The sequence below is a fragment of the Phasianus colchicus genome, chromosome 2 (assembly GCF_987193195.1).
Source record: "Phasianus colchicus chromosome 2, bPhaCol1.hap1.1, whole genome shotgun sequence".
NCBI lineage: Eukaryota > Metazoa > Chordata > Aves > Galliformes > Phasianidae > Phasianus > Phasianus colchicus.
In genome coordinates this window covers 101,768,078-101,791,250 of record NC_143437.1, presented here as the reverse complement: position 1 = coordinate 101,791,250, position 23,173 = coordinate 101,768,078, and the positions used below count along the sequence as shown (strand labels likewise).

General features: G+C 39.5%; 1 protein-coding gene across 2 annotated transcripts in view; it reads left to right on the top strand.

The window, feature by feature from the left end:
* LDAH (lipid droplet associated hydrolase) overlaps positions 1 to 19,212 on the top strand; it is a 109,187-nt gene extending 89,975 nt beyond the window's left edge. For both annotated transcript variants that reach the window (XM_031595902.2, XM_031595903.2), the window contains 2 exons: positions 4,458 to 4,540; positions 15,952 to 19,212. In XM_031595902.2, coding sequence (XP_031451762.1) covers positions 4,458 to 4,540; positions 15,952 to 16,143 — 275 coding nt within the window. In that variant the 3' untranslated portion in view covers positions 16,144 to 19,212. The remainder of the gene's footprint in view (positions 1 to 4,457; positions 4,541 to 15,951) is intronic.
* The last annotated feature ends 3,961 nt before the right edge of the window (positions 19,213 to 23,173 follow it).

Genomic DNA, 23,173 nt, shown 5'->3' with positions numbered 1-23,173 from the left:
AGGACAATCTCACAAGACAACCTTCCTTCCTTTGCACAGGCCAAGTAAAGATTTCTGAGGCCATTCCTTTTATATACCTTATCTTCTATGACTGTGGCCACTTCACAGCCTGATTTTCAGAGCTGCTCAAAATAACAGTCCCTGGGAGCCCTTTGAGATGGCTTTCTAATTAGGCACAAAAAAAGAAGTGAATTCTTCTGAGTTATTTCCTTTGAAAAAGCAGCTCAGTATTCATGTAATAATGAAACAGAAAAGCTGCCTTTTTTTTTTTTTTTTTTTAATAGGAAAGAGATAAATATTCAAAAAATGCCAAGGTTAGCAGAGTATAGTTGAGGAAATAGCAGAGGGATTTCTCCCTGAACTTGTGACTTTGCTTATGAGAAAAATAGCTTCTCTGAAGAAGTTGCATCAGCAAGAGAGAAGAAAGTTAAAAGTTACTGTTTGTGTTCTAGAATGGTATCTCTTTCCGTATAGCTTTGCAAGGTAAAGTGGTTTAAAGGAAAGCAGTAGATTTGGGATACTTTGACTTTAATAAGGATTTTTATATCATCTCCCATAGTATCCTTATAAAACATTCGAGAAGTATGACATACCTCCGTGGCAAAGATCCATGCTTAGCAGTTTCCTGTGGCAGTAAGGTTCATAGTTAATGGCATACAGCTTTAAAGAAGTACTTCCTTTTATTCTTCTGCATTTAAATGTGTTGCGTTGTAAGACAGGGAAATACAGTTGTATAATAAATATTGTGACTGTTGGTGACAACACTTCTTTAACTTCACTTCTCTGACAGCACCACTGTTCTTAATTGTGAAATATCCCACAGCCATTGTGACACTCAGTGTGCACACTGCTTCAGAATGCATATTATTCATTCATGTTATAGGGCATATATAATGGTGCTGCAGAATTCTTCATCATCAAATTCCTATTATTTATGAAACATAATGCATAACTTCATTGCATTTTTGAGTAAATATGCACAGTGAGTAACATTCATCTTATGGGTCTCAGAATTTCTGATTTCCTTCCTTGCATTAATTTAGAAGTTTCTGAGGGAAAAGAATAGTTTGTGCTCTTATGCATATAGGCTACTTAACATTTCTTGAATTTGAATTTTGTTTACTGAGTTGATGTTTTCTCTCTGCTTTTCAGGTCACTTTCACATTTCTCACTGCCTGCCTCACAGACTGACTTGCATAAATTACTTGAGCAAATGCTGTTAGTAAACTACTAATCTCTTGATCAGACCATTAAGAAAAAAGTATGCCAAGACTTCATACACAAAGCTGGACTAAATCTCAGGCCAGGACTCATCTCACCTCAGTTCAGACGTTTAACTCACGTTGAGATGGTTAAGGTCTAAAGGTGAAAAATCCTCTGGGGTGGTGAATTAACCCACCCCATAAATGATCAGTTCACCAGTTGTGTTCTGTGATTATTTACAGGTATTAGTAGTAATCACTGCTTCACCGTATTTGGGATGAATTCTGACACAGAATTCCTTTCTGTGATGAAAATGATCTAATCTTTTTTCTTTGCTTCCAAAATATTCCTTAATCCATTACAGTCTTTCACTTCACAGCTGTGTACCCTTATCTACAGTTTATGGTGTGACATTGTAACAGAGAGCATCAGTAATTATTGTCATCTGATTGTGTTTACTGAAACGTTCAAGAAATTATGGATAAAGAAAAAGCTATTTTCCTTTGTAAAATCAGTAGTGGTTGGACATTATTTTCTTACATAGTAGGAATGCCATGAACTCAGCAATTCTGTATTTAAGGCTCTTTACAACTCTGACAGGTACAGTCTTGCCCTGATGTTTCTAATGTATTCTGTGTTCTCCACTGTTGCTACTTCGTGGTACCTCACAATGCAGATAGAAGTCATTGTTATGGCTAGAAAAAGCTATAGAGTAGAAACCTCCTAAATGTTTTGAACAAGAAAGGTGGATGCATAAAAAGGAAAATTAAGTTCCAAACAGCGTGATTATCTTCCTTAGCAGCTCCCGTAAGCTGTGATTGTCTGTTAGACTCCCCAGTTCTGCAGTAGGCTTCCTGTTTCTGATATGATTAAAGAATATTTTATTGTTTATTTTTAATTCTTGTGATGTTTGTTCTTGGAAACCTACTTTTGCTCTTTGCAATTTCCTCTTACTTAACGCCTGCTGAAGTTTAAGTTCCTGTTTATTGGCTTCCCTGGGATCAGGTTTCCAAAATTTTAAAGATTTGTCTGGTTGAAAAAGACTCTTGAACCTTGCCATTCATCCTGTTCAGCTTAATCCTGCCTTCCCAGTTCCCCTTCTTACACATTATACAAGTCTTCAGAGGCAGTTCCAATTGAAGTAATGTCATTATTACCTTTGCAGTTACCATTCAGCAGTTTTAATTTTAGGATCTTTCTGACTAATTGCTTACAAAGTGTGTGAATTCCACTTCATTTCTTATTTTCTTACTGCAGAAATATGAACAAGATGGTAGGATGGAGAAAATTGTCAGATGAGAGATGGGGAGCACAGGAGCACTAATGTATTATCCATACTCCCATTTGTGCTGTATGCATGAACTGAGAGTAGAGAGCTGCATGCAGAATCCCAGTAACATTGAGCAGACTGATATGTGCCAGGTTCTCCCAACAGGATGTTCGTCCCTGCCTTCCATTCTCTGCTGATTCTGCAAGGTAATGGCAGAAGTTCTGACTGCAGGTTGGCTGTTCACTCTGTCCTACTAACAATAAACCTTTTTCTGAACATCTTGCCCAGTGCAGTGGTGGATGTCCCATCCCTGGAGACACACAAGGTCAGGCTGGATGGGGCTCTGAGCACCTGGTTGAGCTGTAGGTGTCTCTACTCATTGCAGGGGAGCTGGACTAGATGCATTGCTTTTCTTTCTGACACAGAGCAGTGCTTTTAACAGCCAGATAGCTTCATTTGTAGGTGAGAATTTTGAGCATTAAAGCCATATTTGTCACATTAGAAACAGGAATCAATCTGAAGTTGATGAAATACATTGGGAATTCTTAATGTTCTCTTGTACCTCTTATTTAAGGTTAACTGAGGTGGTTTTTGAAGCCACACTCTAAGATGTTCTTCTAAAAACAAGGTGCAGAGGTTTATAATTGTTTGAGCAGTGTCTGGAGCTGAATTAGGCAAAAGAAGACAAGTATCAGGATTTGAACTTAGATGTGGATGGGCAGGCTTTTGCCAACTGTGCCACTCGTACCACAGGGTTAGACAACAAGTTTACAAGACCACACTGAGGCCCCTCTGCTTGGCAGAATAGAGTGGGATACGCATATTTTTGCATGATTTGCTGAATTGTTTGTATGCTGTCACTTGTGCAACCCTTTTGTCTTACACTAGCTGCATTCAGCGTTTAATTGGAAAAGTCAGAGCTCTGCAGACATAGAACAGAATTGCATCTTCTTTGGCTGACTCAGAAGTGGATAGTTCTTTCTAGGATCTTGTTTTTCACTCGAGAGCACTGTTTTTGTCTTTTTAACATTCACTCTTTGGAGCCATCACTCATCTCTCCAGTGGCATTCTGTTCCTTTAGAGCATTGCTGAAAGTTAGTCAGCTCATGTTTTACCAAAGACCTGTGTAATTGCCATCTCTCCTGCTATTACACATTTTGAGAATGTATTACCCTTGTCTCATAACAATTTCAGGCCCAATATTGTCATTAACTATTTGCACATAAAACTTCATTGGTTCGTATTTTAAAAAATCATGAGTATTGCTGTTTTCTCATTTTTTTCAGAAAATAGATCAGTAGTTTAGAATATTTTCAGTTAATGTAGGACCTGAAAATTGAAATACTCCAGAGGTATTTATCCTTTAGTAGTCTTCCATTGGTTTTGTAAACTGTGTCTAGTCCTGTTTGGGTAAGTACCATCAATATTATTCAGAATTGCAAGTTTTGATGATATTGTATTCACCATTATTTTTATTATCTCTATATTTTTTTATTGAATGTTTAAATGACTTTCATTTTGAAATGTGGGTGATTTAATAATAGAGTGATTAATAGTGTCTTTTAACATGTGCTTTGTATTTAAAAGCCGACACTTAACAGATGATTTATCATACTTATGTTTACCCATCTAAAGTATGTAGTGACAGATAGTCATCAAAGTTCCTTCTCTAGTCTGGAGAGAGCCATCACCACAGGCTGATTCAGAAGTCTGTGAGGCAGGTGGATGGATTCATGTTCCAAAGTTGTCTTTCTGTTTCTATTAATTAAATAAGGAGTGGGGGTAACGTATTTTCTGTATGCTTTCTTGATGATTCAGTTAAGTGAGATATATTCTGCCATTTCTGTTAGTGGGATTCTTTCAGTGGGATTGTCAAGTTGAGGACTGCTTTAGTTGCCTTACTTTTTTGCAGGATTGGCCCCATATAGCTTTTTATAAAAGATTTGCCATGTAATTGCTTTGTTGCATGTTTCTTTTTCTGCAGCCAACATCTTGTATATGGCCAGCCAAGAAATGATGAAGGTTGTGGAGAGAGACAGTACAACCATAAAACAAAACTTAAAGAAGGTAACTTCTTAATTCTCGGAGTTTTCATGGGGAGCCCACATGCGTGGAAAAAATGTTATATCCTATTACATAATTGCAAAACCAGAATTTCATTAGGATTGATTCTGATTTTATGTTAAAACCTTTCCATTGGTTTGGAGAAACCATCAAAGGATTGCAGATCATTAAAGTGTCATCAACCTACACATTTGTAGATGTAGTTTTCACCACTACCAGGTCTAGTATGTCACAGCACTCTTTCCTCTTTCTTTCCTTGCTTGTATGGTATTCTTGGTGGAGGTATGCCTGTGTTCTGGCTAAGCCTGAGACGTGTCATGCAGTGAGGCCAGTAGTTAATGTGGGTTCTGATCTGACAAGCAGACAGCTGGCCAGAACATAAGTTCAGACTGATTGAGCAGATCCTCTGCTTTGCTGCTGGACAGATGAAACAACATGCACCTCCTGCATTGCATGGTGTGCAGGTCTGCTCAAGTCATCTGTATCACTGTGACCAAAAGTAGAATCTGATCTATGACATTTTCAACTTGAGATCAGTTAATATCAAGGGATTCTGCAAGTTTGATTTTCCCATGATATCAAAACTTACAAAAGAGGAGTCAGCAAAATGTACGCAGTTCAGCCATTCAACTGTATAAGGTGAGGATGGATACTGCATTGCTTGGAGACTGAAGCTACTGCTGTAAACTAAATAGTTCCAAGGACCTTTCCCCTGTGGTGAACTTTCTCAACTGTACAGATTAATCATTGAAACAGGTTCTGGTACAGTTTTGGTCTACATCGATAAGCATTCTCTCAGTCGATTCTCAGACATGTTTCTAGGGTTGACACAGGCCAGGAACTGTTCCTAATTTGAAGTTTTGATGTGGTCACCCTGTTTTGTAGGCTGAGAGAATTTAATAGCCAGACCATTCCAGAAGACTGATGAGCCAGAAAACTGCCACATTTAATAAAACACTATTGATTTAGCTGCTGTGTGATTAGATAATCAATATAACGTGTATTACTCCATAGTGTTTCCTTCCTTCCCTTTTTTATACTGAGACTGACTTTATACTGAGAGAATGATTCCAGCACTTTGTGCTGGCAGAGATCTTCCTCAGAGAATGTAATTCTCTAGAACAAAGGTCCAAGATCTCTGTGAGATTACTTTGTGTCTTATAAATAGATAAGTTACAAAGTTCACTTAATAAATCAGTCTTTCTTTTTTTTGGCTGAGAACTGATGTATTTTTGACATCCCACTGCCTTCTCTGCAATTTGAAAGGTATGTTCAGATGGTTCAGTTCTAATTTGTTTAAAAAGAAGTCAAAATAGCACACATGACTAAGGAGCATGACACTGCACTAGGCATTCATATTACTTCGCATTGTTCTTGCAGAGCATTTGAAGTTCTCCTGCACCTGGGGAGAAATCTCAGTGAAGAAACTGAAGGGCTTATCTTGCAGAACACAAATATTCTCATTGTCTTAAATAAAATTTTTCAGGGGTTGATCCAAAACCTAATGATCTCAAAGGGAAACTGTTAATTTTAATGACTGAATTGCGTCTCTTGTGTGTTAGGGAGCAGCAAGGTCTGCCTGCTTTTAAGGGAAGGCTTTGTGAGTGGAGAGTGACCCTGAACCAAACAGGGCAAGCAGAGTACGGTGATGGCAACAGAATCCATCAGCTCTCCCAGGCAAAGCAGTACAATAGGGAAGAGAATCCAATCAGGAGCAAGAGGTGAGAGCCACAGAGACGGGGCTACGACATGGGTCTGAAGTCTGTCCTGGAGAGCTGACCAAGGACACTGGAACAGATTGCTCAAAGAGGTGGTGGAAGCCCAGTCCCTAGAGACACTCTAGGTCAGGCTGGATGTGGCTCTGAGCAACCTGATCGAGCTGTAGGTGTCCCTGATCAATGGCTTTTAAGAGTCCCTTCTGGCTGAAATAGTTCTATGATTCTTTTCTATGACGGGAGGCGAGCTATGAGATGGGAGCCATCCAGGCAACAAGCTGTATACAGTGTAGGTCCAGTATCAGTAGGAGAAAGAGGTAGAGGCTAGCTCTTAGCAGAACTAGTAGCATGGACAAAGGTTAAAGGCCCAGGGCAAAGGCTGAGAGCTCAGGTAAAGGCTGAAGGCCCAGGGATGGTGACGCAGGTGCGTAATGATGGAGAGCCTGGACCCATGGCAGGGATTGTGGGTGAAAGTCCCAGACGAGGCTGCTGAGGACCTACTAGCACCCTCAGGACCCTGAAACCAAGGGTAAGACTGCATAGGATTAGTCAGGGTATGAAAGTGAGGAGTTTCCAGGGTCAGGACTTTGAGTGCTTGTGGAAATTATAATTACAAGCACATGCTTAGAGTTAGGCATAAAAGCTTGGCTGAATGAGGATGATAGAGCTAACAATTCGCTGTAGCTCCAGTGAATTCAGAAGCTCTGCTCAGATGCTGCAGATTACCAAAATGCTTATTTCTTGTGCTGAATGAAGGCCAGTAGCCAGCAGTAAGAGTTTGCAGGTGTCTCTGCTTCATCTGTGCTGTTGTTGACTCTGTCAGTCTAAGCACAGCCTTGGCACACAGCAGCATTTTCAAACCTGTGTTAACTTTCCTTTATTGATTCTTCTGCGTCCTCATACTTGAAAAGTGGCAAACATATTCATGTAAACAGAACGCTGAAGCGAACTTGCAAACAGCAGGCAAACCAAAGAGAAAGCAGGTCTAAAAGGGAAGCTAAATACTTCTCTTTTTTCATTCTTCTAGCAATTTCGGGGAATGTAAGAATTAAGGAAAATTTTTTGAGTTGGCATTATGTTAAATTTGAAGTGCATTGACAATAAAAATGCGCTTAACTTATGAAGGTTGGAAGTTTATAAAAACAGGAACTGTAGTCCAAGTTGCTATAGAACTGGCAAGCTGTCACTTCAAAAAAATTATACTGTTTAGTGGTCACTGTGATCATGCTCTAAAAGCCAATCTTAACACCTGACTTTGCCAGCTGCTGTGGAATCGAAAAGTTATTTCTGGATCATATTTGCATTCTGTGATCTGAAGAAGAAAGAAGAAGAGACACTAAATTATTCCAGTCTTTCCATGTGTCCATATTTGACTATAATTATTGCTAGTTAGGAGCCGGGAGAAATATTACCTTCAGATCCCAGATTCTAACAATGCTAATTGCTCAGATTTGTGTTGAAAGAATAGGAGTTGGCATATTTTTGGGAAAGTTAATTGAGGTATTTCACTTATAATCTAAAAAGAGATGGTATGCACATTAAATAGCAATGGAATTGTATGAAGAGGGTTGAGACTTATCTTCTGACAAAATAATATATGATAGAGCATTTAAAATACAGGCTCTAAAGTTACATCTGGATCAAGCAGTACATGAGGGTAGGCTTCTTACTGCACCAGCACAGAGAGTTGTGAGCAATCACAAAATCCAAACAAATAGTGCAGGAGATGCTAATGTAAGATTTGCTAAGCTATGAGAACTAATTGGGTGATTATGTCTAAGCCAGCAGAGCTTCTTTCTTTCACCAGCTCTCTTTCCTAACAGAAACTGGAGGAAAAGATACTACTAGAGGAAGCTTATTGTACTTCTTGCACAAAAGGAAGTGCGTATAATTCAGCATTTCTAAAGAAATGGATCAGCATTGAGCATCACTGAGGTCTTACATATAGAATAACAATTTTAAAAGAGAAAATGGTTATATTGGACATTCACTGGCATGCTTGAGATAAGACAATTATATATTTATAGAAGAGCTCTCTACTTTTTAACTTTGCATTATGCCATGTTGATTGTTTTATTTTAAGCCTCAACTTTATTGCCTTTCTTTGTGGCAGGTAAACTGGTAATCCTGTTGTAATCAAAAAGGAATTGCATTAAGGGGTAGAACTGGAATGTTTACAAAGAATGTTTTGTAAAAGAAAATCACCTTTTGTTGTGATTTTTTAAAAACACCTTTTATTTAAACACCTTTTATTGTGATTATTTATTGTGATTTTTTTTTAAATTCATTACACTGTGTAGAATACACATTAGTCCTACTTTGAAGTGTAGGATCCATTCCAAAGCTCATCTATATCAATGCAGAAGCTCCAACAGACTTCAAGTCATGGATCTGTTAGGCAGTGACCTTCCTGTAGTGGATCATAATTTCTTAGGACCATAAGTCATCTACTCCAGCAATTGGAAATGATTATTATTTTGATTAGCATATTAAATGAAAAAAACGTCTGCCTGCTTCTTAGATTAGTCTTGACGATGATTTTGTGCAGCAGATACATTGATTGTATAAGGAAAAAGACAAGAAACATCTGAAGCTGTGTTACAAAGATGAAAAAATGTGTTGTCTGAGAAGAATGATTTTTAATCATGGGAAAAATATATACTGGACATGTAGGGACACATTAATATTTTCTCTCACATTGAGGAAGTGTGTGCTGTGGGTGGCTTATAACTTAGTTTGTAGATGTTTAGGTGGGGAAGAAATTATCATTTGAAAAAATAAAGGAATGAAGTGCATATTTACCATTTCCTGCGTATTTCTATGGAGAATTTAGAATTTAAAGTAATGCAAGCTTATATCTTATCAACCATACCATAGAAAAAATGTTGTATGAACTAAGCTGACACTGATACACAGATATTTGAAGTAAAAATAGCAAAAAATGAGATATTTTCTTTCCACAGAAATGTGAAGTGTTGCATTTTTCTTTTGGAAAACTATTTATTAAGTAAAATTTAAAAACCTGAGCAACCAAGAACTATTTTGACTCCTGAAGCATTTGGTTTGATGTTGCCCAGTGTTTTTGTTCAGGTTTCAGTAGGCATCCATGGGAGTTTAGTAATTATTCCCAGTGAGAGAAGCACGATCTGAAGATAAGTGGTTAAAAGAATACTACAAATATTTTGCCTGCCCACAGCTTCAGTGAGTTGCTTGCCTACATTTGTGAAAAACCTTCCAGACGCTTTTTTTGAATAGGTGCAAAGTGCTCTCCTGAGCCAAGAACACCTCTTTTTTTGGCTGGACTCACATCCTCTTTGGCCCGCACTCCCTGGAGGTGCAGAGTTGAAGCTGAGGAAGTTACACAAGTGCTCGGGGATTTTGGTGCCTGTGTCATTTAGCCACAAAAACAACCTTCTCTTTGAAGCACCCAGAATGCCTGATCAGGGATCAACACTTTCTCTCGTCAATGGAAAAGGATCTCAAGAAGCTTAGTGGGCCACAGTGTACTTTTCTGTGATATTTTTCGTGTAGTTGAACTCTTAGCATCATTCTTGCTGTGTGGTATTCCAATAAAAAGGCAGTGACATGGACTTCCAGGATTTTGTAGTGTGATGGGATGGGCATAAAGCGTGTGCTCCACAAAACTATCAAAGACAGCAATATTTCCACAGCCTTCTGAAGAGTACCTAAAAAGAAGTTACCATCTGACTGGTACTATCATTGAATCATAGAATCGCCTGAGTTGGAAGGGGCTTTTAAAGGCCATTTGGTCCAACTCCCCTGCAGTGAACAGGGACACCTACAGCTACATCAAGGTGCTCAGAGCCCCGTCCAACCTGACCTTGAGTCTCTCTGGGCAACCTTTAACACCAAGGAGATACTTACCATCCCTCACTGTGTCACAAAGTTCATTTCACAGAAGTGAACAAAGTTGTCATTTATGGCCCATTGCTGATCCTTGTTGTTGCAAGAGAGATATGACTGAGTCACTTGAGATAAAGTTCCCAGAATGTAGGTAGTGTCAGGCTTTATTACAGTAAATACAGTTGGAAGAATCTGGCCCAGCAGTAGTATTGCTCAAATATTGGTTTCAGGTATGTTTGTTTTTATTTTCATACCTACATAGCCTTGATTCTGAAATATTCATGTTGACAGAGCATCTAAATATATACCTTTGAAAGGTTTCTAAGTCTTTAAAAGTAACACAGTATAAATAAGTTAATCACCCTGGTTTGTTGGTAAGCCTGGTGCATCTTTCTTAAAAGTACAGTTTTACATTGTATTGAGTTTGACCTCCCGTTGTCTGTAAAAAAGTGGAAATAAAATTGGCTTGCTTGATCTCTTCGGCTCACATGCAGAGCTGGCAGTAACATTGCTAACAGAGGAACCCTATCCACTTCCTCAGTTTACTGAATTTCCAGTTGGCACTGACAAAAGCATAAGAGGAGGGAGGCTATGCTCTGTCCATGTGGTATAACACGGTACATGACACAGAGGAGATGATTAACATGTAGTCGTGTGCAAAGTAGCTGCTCCCCCTGTCTGTGTCTAACGCCTTGCATCTTAATTTCAGTGAAAGCAAAATGTTTATCCACTACTTTCGCAGTGAGGAAGCTGGTTTTGTTTATTACTTATGTTTACTACTAGTAAAACTGGGCATATTCCTTATGTTAAATAAAATCAGCACCAATGCTGGAAACTCCATTACACCTTTGCTACAGACCCTACAGGTTAGTACGTAAAAATTGCATTCTGTACCCCAGATTGTCAGCTTCCTCTTCTCAAAGTGGTCCACCAGAAGTTTGGCTTCACACAGTGCTTAGAAAGTTGATAAATTCCAGTTCTGGTTAAACAAGCCAGGAAGCAAGTTCCAAAGACCTTGCTGTCAAACCAACTGATCTCAACCATGGCAGGATCATGAGGAGAGAGGGATGGAGAACAAGATCCCAAGGCATTTAGGTCTTCGTAGGGCAATGCCAACTCTTTGAATTCTTCCCAGAAACTGATCAATAAAACCAAAGCACAACTGAAGCAAGTCCAGAAACAAAAGAAAACCAAAAACCCCAACATGTCCAAAACAGTATGTCCCAGTGTCACTTACACTATTCTTTTGGCAGGATAAGATGGAGGCACTGTCATAAGTCTGGAGAAGCTACGTCATTTTTTTAAAATCTTGATTGAATCTACAATTAATTCAGAACTAACGCCTTTTAAACTAGTTTTAATCCAAGAGCAAATGAAACTATTACTTCAGAGAGATGTCACCAGGGAGAAGTCACTGCCTCATTGAGAATGTATGTGAGAGTGACACTGATAGAAATTACTGCCTCTGACACAAGGATTTCAGCAAGGACACTGGTCCAGTCTTGTTTGCCATTGCACATGTGCCATCAGTTCATATTCACGGAGATCAGTCCTTTGTTCTTTGCCATCAGCTGAAGTGGTGCCCGCTGAAGTAATAAGATCCTAATGCTGTTATAATGTTAATGTACAACAATGTGTACCAAATTCCAGAGAGACAGAGGAAACTCAATTAATATTTTTTAACTTTTTGGATGTCTTTTTCAGCATTGACCTATAATGGCCACAGAAGAGGCATAAAAATTTTCTCTGTAATTTATACTTCTGTGAACTGTCATACATACTAAAACAAGTGCCAATGGAGTCAACTGCAGGAAATCTTTATTATTTTCTTAGAAACTCTTTAAAATGTAAACATCCTGTTGATACGAATCTCAGATTCTTCTGATGTTTACTTAGCAGCTGCCGTCATTGTGCAGTGTCTGAATACACATACCATATTACATGGTACACAACTGACAGAGCCATATTCTGGCTTGTGTTTTATTTTACAGAAGCAAAGTCTGAAAATAGTTCTGAACAATTGAATTAAAACAGCTTACAAGAACTCTGCTGTTACTTTAAACTGTTTGAAATTGCCTACGTATCTAAAATACATCATTGAAATGGTGAAGATAATGCACATCCCCTTTACTCTGCCCCCATTGTCAGATCTGATGGCCGAAAAGTTAAAAAACACAAATATTGAAAAATAGAACTTTCTATTTATTGTTTTGTAAATCTGATTATTTTTAAGCTAGTTGCATTATTTTGGGGACCTGACTCACCATTTCTGAATGCTTAGGTTGGCAACAATATTTCATTGCTGGTTCAGTGGTTGTGCTGACTCAGGATGTCTTTACAGCCATGCACAGTCCACAGGAAAATATGTACTTTACAGATCCATGCAAATCATATACTGCACGCCAGTGTTTCCTATCGTTAATGAAGATTCCATGTGCCTCTGGTTACACATGGCTCATTAATTATGTCTGCCTATGTGCTGCGGTAACAAAGCTACTGATGTTAAAATGAAGATGAGAACATTTGAGTTCTGAATACTTTGGTATAAATATGTCTAAAACGAATATCCCATAATATATTAGGAAAACAGGTAGCATCCTAACATCGATCCTGTGGCTGTGTGTGGTGTAGGCAAAGAACAGAGAGATTTTGTCATTCAGAGGGAAACCCAACAGTGCCAGAAATGACAATGAAGTACTCTCAGTTTTCATAGGCTCTTTACTGCCTATTTCCACTTTAATTACAATCCTACTGTTAGACTTTATAGAATAATCTATTAATAGGAAAGCATTTTGAAAACAATTCTGAATGCTGTTGGCGGCTTCTAATCAAGAAACATTTATGTTTAAGTTGTCGATTTGCAGACATACTCACATAGGCACACAAAACACACGCATGTGTCTGCACAAAAAATAAGGGAGCAGAGGTTCTAGATGCTTTTAAAAAGTGGAGAATTCCATGGGAAAGAAGAAGTGTTGGAATTGCGACTCAGAATGGGATGAAGAGATGATAAGACTATAGTTCGAACTTGCAGGGTGAGAAACTGAGACTAGAATAAGAAGCAGAAGTAGTAGAAATTGGAAACAATACAGTAAGGAGGCTAAAACAATGAGACAGCAATGAGTAGAGTGAGACCAGAAAGGTTGGATGGGAAAGACAGAAGTCACACTTGGGAAGACTGGACAAAAGACTGGACAAGGCCTGTTGCTGGTAAATATACTGGCCATTTTTGCTGAGTGGAATCTCAGTTTCTGAAGTCTTACCACTCCTGTTCACAGCAGGTACCTTGGGCTATGCTTGCCTTAAAATCAGGAGCAGCACAATAGAGGAGAATTTGTAGAGCAAAATAGTAGGTCGTGAGATCCTGATATAGGCATTTCAGAGGATTATTATTTTAACCAACAGTTGCCTGTTCCCATGGATTGAATGCTCATTAGTGAATGGAGCTCAAACTGGATCCTGAAGAGCATCCTTTGACTTAGTTTCTCCTGAAAGAATAACGTTACGCACACCGGAAAGTGAGCTCCTAGATGCTACAGACTACACATCCAAATGAATATATGTAATCTGACATTAATCTCTGTGGTCTTCATCAGTGGAACGGAGATAAAAATGGTCACTAACGCGTTGCAGAAGTAAATTAACAAATGTAAGCATGCAAATACCGTAATGCTGCATGCTGGAGGAATAAGAAAATGAATTCTGCCTGTAAACCATGAAATATGCAGTAAATAAATACTGAGACCACACACAGAATTTAAAAAGAAAAATACTATCAAATAGCAGCTCATCAGCTGAATGTCATCCTGTCAGTGGATCGAATGAGTCAAGGATCCTTTGGATCATACAATGAAAGATTAAACCATAATGCAAATATACTAGAGGCAAGCTAAGAATGCACATAAATCTTTTGTTTAAGCATTTCCAAATCTGTGAGTTCTCAAGGTTACAACCCTATCTGGAGAATAGCCCATTTCTCTGTTCACATAGACTAAGCCAAGTACTTTATCCACCTATGTAAGTGTAAACGACTTTTCATCTTTTTTTCTAAATAATCATGTGATGAGATTCTAGGAGTACTCCATCAAAATGCCTGATGATTTCAAGGAGAACTCCATTAAACTGGAGTTGCTCCATTGCTTTTCTTGTCAGTTTCATATTCTTTAATTCTGTATCTGCTGGTAACGGAGTCCAGGGTTGAACATAACTTGGTCAGATGTTTGGCTTTCAGAAAATATGAATGCAGCTGGCCATTTCACATTGGCTTTTTTGAAGAATTTTTGCCAATGTGACACCCTGTGATTTATGAATAGTCACCAGTGAAGGCAAGATCAAAGGAAATTTCTGCTAAAACAAATGACATACCTTGTTTTTAGCAATTACTTAGTGACAAAACCAGTGATGTTTGCTGACATGGGATGGTTTATGTTTTATGTACGTATACTTGGAAGTATAACTTGGGTTAGTGTCTCTGTAACCGAGATATTGTATTTTGGATACAGCCAATAGTAATGTCTAAGATTTGGGTAGGCTTCAGTAAGAGAAAAGCAAGACAAAAGCTTGTAACATTTTGTGAAATGCAGTCTGGGCTCTTAGCCCACCTCTACCCCAGTGGACCAGTAGGGTGCGTTTACTTTTATTTCACGTGGCTACAAAAATGATGGAACTGAAGATTTCTGTGATTAAAGGAAAATGTCTTGTCCTTTAATTTATGTTAGTTTCACTTCAATTATTCATTGAAGTACTGAAATGAAATATGAAACAAATTAGTGTAATGGAACTGGACCAAGCTGTGTGTGTGATGGGTTGAGCAATTAACATCCTTCTGGTACCTGCAGTCAAGCATTTTAGTATAAAGAATCCTCATCATTAATCTTGTTCTTGTATAGGTTTGAATGAGTAGGATTTTACTCACCCCAGGACAACCACTCTCCCTTGATTTACTTTATGGAAATCAAAAATATAGCGATAGCATACAAAGTTGAGGGGGAAAACGATGACTTGCTGTTAACCAAATTTATTGGAGTAAGTTCAAAACAAAGTGGTATTTGATAGAATTATAGTTCCACATTCTTTCGTGAAAGAAAATGGCTCATCAATCTGAAGGAACCTGTCTGTGCTTTACACAGTGCAGTATTTTAGAAAGAGAAAATGCTCCACGCAAAAAAAAGTCTTGCTTCTGAGAATGATCCAGATGATCTTTAGAGGTCCTTTCCAAGCCAGACCCTTCTATGACTGTGATAGTTGCCATTATTCTGACGTGGCTGAGTGATTCACCTCTAGGTTTTGTCTAACACTGACACTAAGAAAACATGTTCCATCACCTAATTCCCTAACCAGGCAGATGTTTTGAGACCTCATCTGATATGCCAGTAAGAACAAGCTACATGTGGAGGAACCTCTTGCTTTCACTTTGTTCATACTCAGAAAGAAAGAAAGAAACATGGTGGTGAGTCCACTCAGCTGGGATATGGCCTCAATTTTGTTATATAACTTAGAAGTTAGAAGGCTATTATAGAAAAAAAATAACAAATAGCTAGTGAAAATACAATAGCATATCTGTGGAGAGGTGAAGGTGATGAACAACAAGATACTTAGTCCATGGTAGCAAATTTCTCATAACAGCTGGACCTTTGTTAGCAGACCTCTGTTTCTGGAAGTCCATTTAACTGACTCGACCTGTAATTGTAGACTTGGAAATAAGTAAGTGTTACCCATCTGCTATTTCTCACAGTATGCGTTGGGTTGTGTCACTTCTTTCCAAATAATTCACTGCTCTTTGCTTGGGTATTTGTTGCTTCATTAATTAATGGTTTGGTATCCTTTGATTTCTAGCTGATTTTTTACTATGGAACTGGAGACAGCTGGTGTCCACAGAACTACTATGATGAGATCAAAATGGATTTTCCAGATGGGGACATTCGACTTTGTGAGAAAGGGCTCCGCCATGCGTTCGTGCTGGATGCCAGCAAGGAGATGGCTGCCATGATTACAGACTGGTTACGGGATGATCTGACCAAATTATAAACACCGATTCAGTAATTAACAAGAAAACGATGTAATTATTTTGTGAACGTGTAATTTTTTGTGAGAGAGTCTGTCCTATCTTTTTTTTTTTTTTTTTTTTTTTTTTTTTTTTTTTCTGTTTATTACAGATTATGGCTTGTTTTCTACTGAGAAGTTTTAAAGAAAGTTAAAGAGAGACTGGCTGGTCCAAAATATAGTTTTATCAATTTAATGGTGATGTACTTCGATCCTGTGTCTTCAGCACTCTGAAGGACTTGGAAAAGTATGGAATATTTATTGTCTTCTAGCACTCTAGACAACACTGATACTAGATTCACTGACTAAAAGAGTAGCTGAGTTACTGCCACCTCAGCTGCTTGCAGAAGAAATGTCAGGGCTGGATTTAGGGCAGCCTGGTTGGCCTGGTTTTGAAAGAAATATCAGGCTACTCCATATGGATAAAAATTCCCCTGTGGGAACTGATCCTGGTATGCTCTGAAAGGTCTGACCCTCTCCACCCATTTCATCTCTGTGTATCCCTGGCACAGTAATGAGTGCAAGAGTAACAGACAGCCAGAACAGCCCAAGGCCCAGCATTATCTCCTTCAAGTGGGATAGGGCTGTTGGACATCAGAGATCAGGCTGAGGTCAGGCTTTTTATAAGGGAGATATGAAGATGAGGTGAAGACGAGATGCTCCAAATCTCAGATGGGGTTCAGAGTGCTGCCAGACCTCCACAGTGTGTTAAATATAACGTAAGGTAAGTGTGGCCACTCAGTGGGAGAATATATTTGGAGCCTTTGGTTCATTTTCTGATTGTAAAGAAAATAAAGGACCCTTGTCACAAGTGCCAGTGTTACAAGGTTGAAGTCGATTCAGAATCCATGTGTAACTACTTGTAAGTGTCCTAGCTCTCTGAGCTATCCTTCTCATAATGAAGCCCGTGGGAACGGTGTTTGCTCAGCAACTTTGAAGAATTAAATCACTTTTGATGCATGTCTAAATTTCAGTTCTTTGCTCTGAGGACTGAAGCATGAATTTTTCTGCCAAGCCACGGATTAGATAAGTGAGAAAATGGCTATTCTGCCATCATTGCACCCATGGAAGTGCATGAAGTGTTAGTATTTAGGACCAGGTCCCATCTGTAGTACACTGATGACAAGTATGCTGTTCCTCACATTTCTTCATCCCTCTCCTTTACAGATAGGGAAAAAAAAAAAAATGCAGAAACATCCTATGAGCTGTGATAATACAAGTTGTGATAATACAAGAGGTTAAAGCCTAAACCTAGAAATGAAAACAACGTAAGTAAGGGGGACAGAGCCAAGTGCATCAGGAAAGGCTTTCTACCTGTGAACCTGTGAAATAGTCTCCCTCAGAGTAGAGGCATTTATAAAGAGATAAATAAATAGAAACCCCATAGAACATAGTCACAGGAAGTCCTGCCCTAGCAACCAAATGAATTTAGATGATGCATTAATTATCTACCTTGCACATGCAATTAGCAGTATTAATGCAGTACTACTGAGAATGGTGCTAGAGAGCATTGTCTGATGCTGTAGGACTGAACGATTAACTCCTTGGTTATCTTACACAATTGTATACACACCATCCACTTCTCTCTGGATCCCACTTAACTCTTTTACTGTCATTTAGAGCAATTTGTAGAATTCAGTTTCTGGATATTGTGGACCAATTCTCAAACCTGCTGACAGCCAGTGGATTTAAGTGCCCTTTTTTGCAGTTTGCCTTTGGAGACTAGCCAGTGGCTTTTCAGATTACACTGCCACATAACAGAACAGACAGTGGTGTTTGGGGCAGAAATGCTGAAACCCCTATCAGATGTGTCCAAAGTGGAGAATCTGTGCCTGTGCAACTGATTCGGGTTAGCAGGGAGCCGTGGGACGTTCCTTCTTTCCACAGGGCCGTAATCAGTGATGATTGAAACAATTCCTGTGCTCACTTTGGAAATCCACAGTTGTGTGTGTTTGTGTGTCTGTGAGTCTGTTCTAGCAGCCCCCAGATGTTGGCACGCAGTCCTGTTGGGCATCCTTCTTAATGACAGATGCAAAGTGCATTGGCTGGCCTGGATGTCCCCTGTAGCAGAGTGAGGATGCGTGTCTGCATCTATGTGTGTATGTATACATCTGTGTATACATGTTTATACACACACGTAATGCACGTGTGTAGGTTAGCAACATAAAGAATACAGTCAGTTTGGTCATTTTGGTTTACACATTGATACTGTTGGAGAAAACATTTGTTTTTTGCAGTCGGGAATTGAGCAAGGAATCAATCAGTCTGTAAAAGTGCAGCTGTTGTAGTGGATCTTCTGAGGACAGAAAAAATCTTGCATTAACCAAAGACGACAAGCAGCTATTACAGCCTAGGAACTGAAGTACCTATCAGAGGCAGTTGTTTACAGTGCATTATTCGTATACTTTGTATGAGCAATTAATTTAGCAATACTTGTACTTGTGTGTTCCTTTTATACAAATGCTAATCTGTTATAAATCCTACTGACTGCATTAAGACCTAAACTGAGATGAGACCTGGTCAGCGGTGACCAGATCTACCACAGGATAATGCCTTACAATTTTCTTAAACTAATTTCCTCTAAGATGATTGAAACCATAGCGATCCAATTGCGTCCTTCCTCCTTGAAGCTGTTACCGTAAGGCGAAGAAAATTTGCTACTCTGTTCATTGCAAAAAAAAAAAAACCAAAAAGCATGGATCTGATTGTCACAGCTGTGTTTCCTAAGAGCAGTAGATCTCACACGATGTGAGTCCAGTGGTGTTTGCCATGCCCCGAGGCAAAGAGTATCAGAAGTGCTTGTGGTCCAAATGCGCCAACTTACCATAAAAACCCGGTGTAATCTGCCTGTCTTAGACTATTTTAGAATTACTGGGAATCCTAGCACAAATGCATTGACCGTATTGCAGTAGCATCTGATCTGTGTCGTTCACACTTTTGTGCTTTGTCACCACGTGAGTAAACCTGCTAGCTGCAATGACTTGGACTCATGCTCGTGTTTTGCTAGATCGATACCTTTTATGATAAGTACACAAATCCAGTAACAAAAATAAAGACATTTGTTGTAAAATGTAATTTGAGTCTTTAATAACTTTATCACACTCACCTTTAATAACTGTACCACCCATTTATCACTCTCATTACATTTACAAAAATACAATTTACAAAAATACTTGCCTAAGCCCAAATTTCACCTGCCATTTAGATATCTAAACTCACAAGAAGTCTGTGGTAGAAACTGGACACACTGAAGTATTTTTATCCAGAGCCATTCCAGAACAATCAGTGCTTCCTCTTGCTCTCCATTCAATGTTTGCTGCTCTGAACTATAGTGCCTGCAGGCCAGACAGGGCTGTCCCTCCAGGAGGGTGAGTGCTTTCCCAGTGTTTACGGTGTAGAATTTGGAGTTGGACTCCAAGCTAAACATCAGTTTTTTGCCACACAGGAGACATTGCATACATGAGCCACAGGGATCATCTCTTTTCTGCAGTTCAAATCATGTATGTATTGGTTTTACAGACAATGTGTTTGAACGTGTACCCACTCCCCAACCCCCCAGCCCTGTACTTGGTCAAGTTAATGGCCAGACCCATGTTGCTCCATGTCACAGCTCACACTCAGACTCCCAACCTCAGTGCGTTGCTGAGATTCATTGCTTACAGGTAAACATTTTCTTTCCTGGCACCTCTACAAAATAAAAATCTTGAGAGCATTTAGAAGTGACCAGGATCCATATTCAAACAGAGATTTCTGAAACAGCTGAGAGGGTTTATTGCAAGCAAGATAATATCAGAAATACAAGCCAGCTGCCAGGAGCAATCATTGCTCAGTAGCATCACACAGAAGTTATGAAACAATACACATGCTCAGATGGCATAGGCAGGAGGACATCTAATTGGAGACTGTTTTCAAGTGCTTATGCTGATAGTAAATGGGCTCGGTTTTTCCATTCCACGTATTGCAGGAACATGCAGTTGTGTTGTGGTTTCTTAGCAGTTTGCAGTAGCTAATGAAATGCAGAATGTTGTCTAAGGCATCTGACTCATCCTGCAGTGCAGTGTTTGCCAGTCAGATATTGGAGATTTCTGGCCATCCCTTAAGAAGCAACTGACATTGGAAGAGGCAGCAGGGGAGTGCCCCTCATTTGCCTTGCTGATGAGTACTTGATCAAACTCACTTTAACACAATCTGTCCTCAGCTCTAAAACACTGTGTTTCATTTATTAAGTGAAATGACAGAATGGTGAAGTTTGGAGGAGACCTTAAAGCCCACCCAGTTCCAAACCCCTGCCATGGACTGGTTGCTGCCCACCAGCTCAGGCTGCCCAGGGCCTTATCCAACCTGGCCTTGGGCACCTCCAGGGATGGGGCACCCATAGCTCTCCGGGCAGCTGTGCCAGTGCCTCACCACCCTCTGAGTAAAATCCTTGTGTATGAAGACCAGGTGGCTTGGAACTGGGAAAAACATTGACAGAATATGTTTTGAAGTGTTCAGATCATCTGCTCTCATCATAAAGAAATGTACTGGAAATAATTACATGAGGGTGCAAAAATTGACTCCTTCTGGGGAGGCCTCATTGTGGCCTTACAGTACGTGATGGGAGCGTACAAACAGGAAGGGGAATGGCTGATAGCGACAGGACAAGGGGGAATGGTTTTAAACTGAGACAGGGGAGGTTTAGGTGAAATATTAGGAGGAAGTTTTTCACTTAGGGTGGTGACACACTGGAACAGGTTGCCCAAGGAATTTGTGGATGCCCCATCCCTGGAGGCATTCAAGGCCAGGCTGGATGTGGCTCTGGGCAGCCTGGTCTGCTGGTTGGTGATCCTGCACATAGCAGGGGGTTGGAACGAGATGATCACTGCGGTCCTCTTCAACCCAGGCCATTCCATGATTCTATGATTCTATGACTCGTGCCTGGTACCTTACCCCATGCACCCTGTGAGCACCTCTCTCTCCAGCTGAGCCATCTGTCTGTGAAGGGAAAGCCTGGGAAATACCACCACTGTAGTAATTAACTCCAAAGTCCTTCAGACAAACCTCCATCATGAGTTCTCCACATGTTTTCCCCTGTTTTTGGAAAGAGGTTGCCCTGTTTTGGCTGAAACCTATCCCTGGTGCCATGAAGACTTCTTCCACACTTCCAAATGTGTCTTACTCCAAATCTACATCTACTGTGTGATTGGTACTGGAATTAGTCTTAAACCTGTCACATTCATTCACTGTTGATGGCAATGTCCATTGCAGGAGCCACGCTAAAGAAGCTCAGCCTGAAACTTCTGCCATTGTAGCTAGAAGGTCCTTCTGAATGAAAGTGGATGAGAAAAAAGGCAGACAGCTATTCATATCCTCTCCCTCAATGTGCTTCACAAAGAGACAACCTGATCTTACAGATGCCCTGTGTCCTGGATGTCCCATAACTTCTGAAGTTCACCTAAGTATGCAGAAAAGCTTCATATCCCATTGTGCTTTATTAAGCTTTTAAATAAAATTTAATTAATTAATTGATTAATTAATTGAAAGATTGACTAAAAGAAACAGGAAAGGAGGGTGAGAAAAAAAACAAAAAAATATTTAATTAGAAGTTGTATAATAAAAATACTATTTTAGTAATATCTAATCTCTAGAGCAGTAGGACATGTATCGTGCATACCAGGGATATATAAGTGGAATTAAAATATTTTTCTACTACATTTTTCCCCGTACTTTTTCATTCCCCAAGTTTTTAAATGCAACATTTCTTCCTTGTTTCCTACAGGGATGTTTTCACCAGGTGTGAGTAGACTGGGTACATCCCTTCCCTTAGGAAGGCCATCGCCTTGGACTCCCTCTGCACCTGTGGGGGCAGAGACCTGGGCTCAAGTCAAACCCCTCCAAAGGGTTTTGTATGGTCACAAGCACAATGTGAGCAAGGGAGATTCTTCCAGTTGTCATATTTACCCCTCCAATTTAGTGTTCCTTAGCTCCTACAGTTTTGTGTTCAGGTTAATGGAGAGCATTCTGCTTGGTTGGCTGGAGCTGGGTTGCTCCTAGTCAAGGCAGGAGAAATGTTTTCAAACACACAGGGAAGAAAAGGGATGGACGTTTTCTGATGAGAAACGCATTGCAAGCACTCAGTGTTCTCCCATTTTTTTCCCATTCTAAAATACCTGAGCTTGCCAAGGAAAGCGCTGCAAAATGAACGGCTTTTTCACTGTTTGCCTTAGTAACTTCAATAGCCCAGGAAGCCAATGTGACTTAGGAAAGGTACTCGAAATGAGCCACCTGGTTTTGGCACAAAGGCACAAGTCTTAGAAAGAAAAACTGTTGCCGAGATCTATTTATCAATAAAATATTTAATAAACTTATCTGTACAAAATATTAAAAAGGTTATTGAAGAGTATACAAGAATACTTATTTAACAAATATATACTGCTATATAATATATTCAAGAAAATATAGATTGCTGTTTACAGTTCATTTACAATCCAATATGTACAATCTATTTAAACTTTAGAATACATACAAACAATGCATTTACACCATCACTTACAGAGCTATCTTCTCAGAGATATTTCACACTCAGACCTGACAAAGCTGAACAAATACATGGAAAGGTTAGAGGCACACGTAGGGATACAAGTATTGCTTCAAAAAAGTTAACTACTACAGATACGGCTATTGGAAACTTGAGTCCTTTTTCATTTACTGATATTTTCTTTTCTAACCAATGAAAATAAGACATAAATAAAACCATGACTGACCAGCAGAGAGGCTCATTTTGTCATAAAAAGAGCTCCAGATAGTCTTGACTTCAGAAAAAGAACGGGCAAGGGTAGGATATGTGGTAGTTTAGCAGACTGGAAAAACAAGGACTGACATTGCCCCAGGCTGCATCTAAGCTGGGAGCACTACAAATAGAGCAGCTCTTCCATGCACAGAAAGGCCTTCGGAGTCAGGCCCCCAAACCACAGGGCCAAGAGCTTGATTTACAAAGGTACGGCCCTTCAGATGCTCAGATCTTTCTTTTATGCAC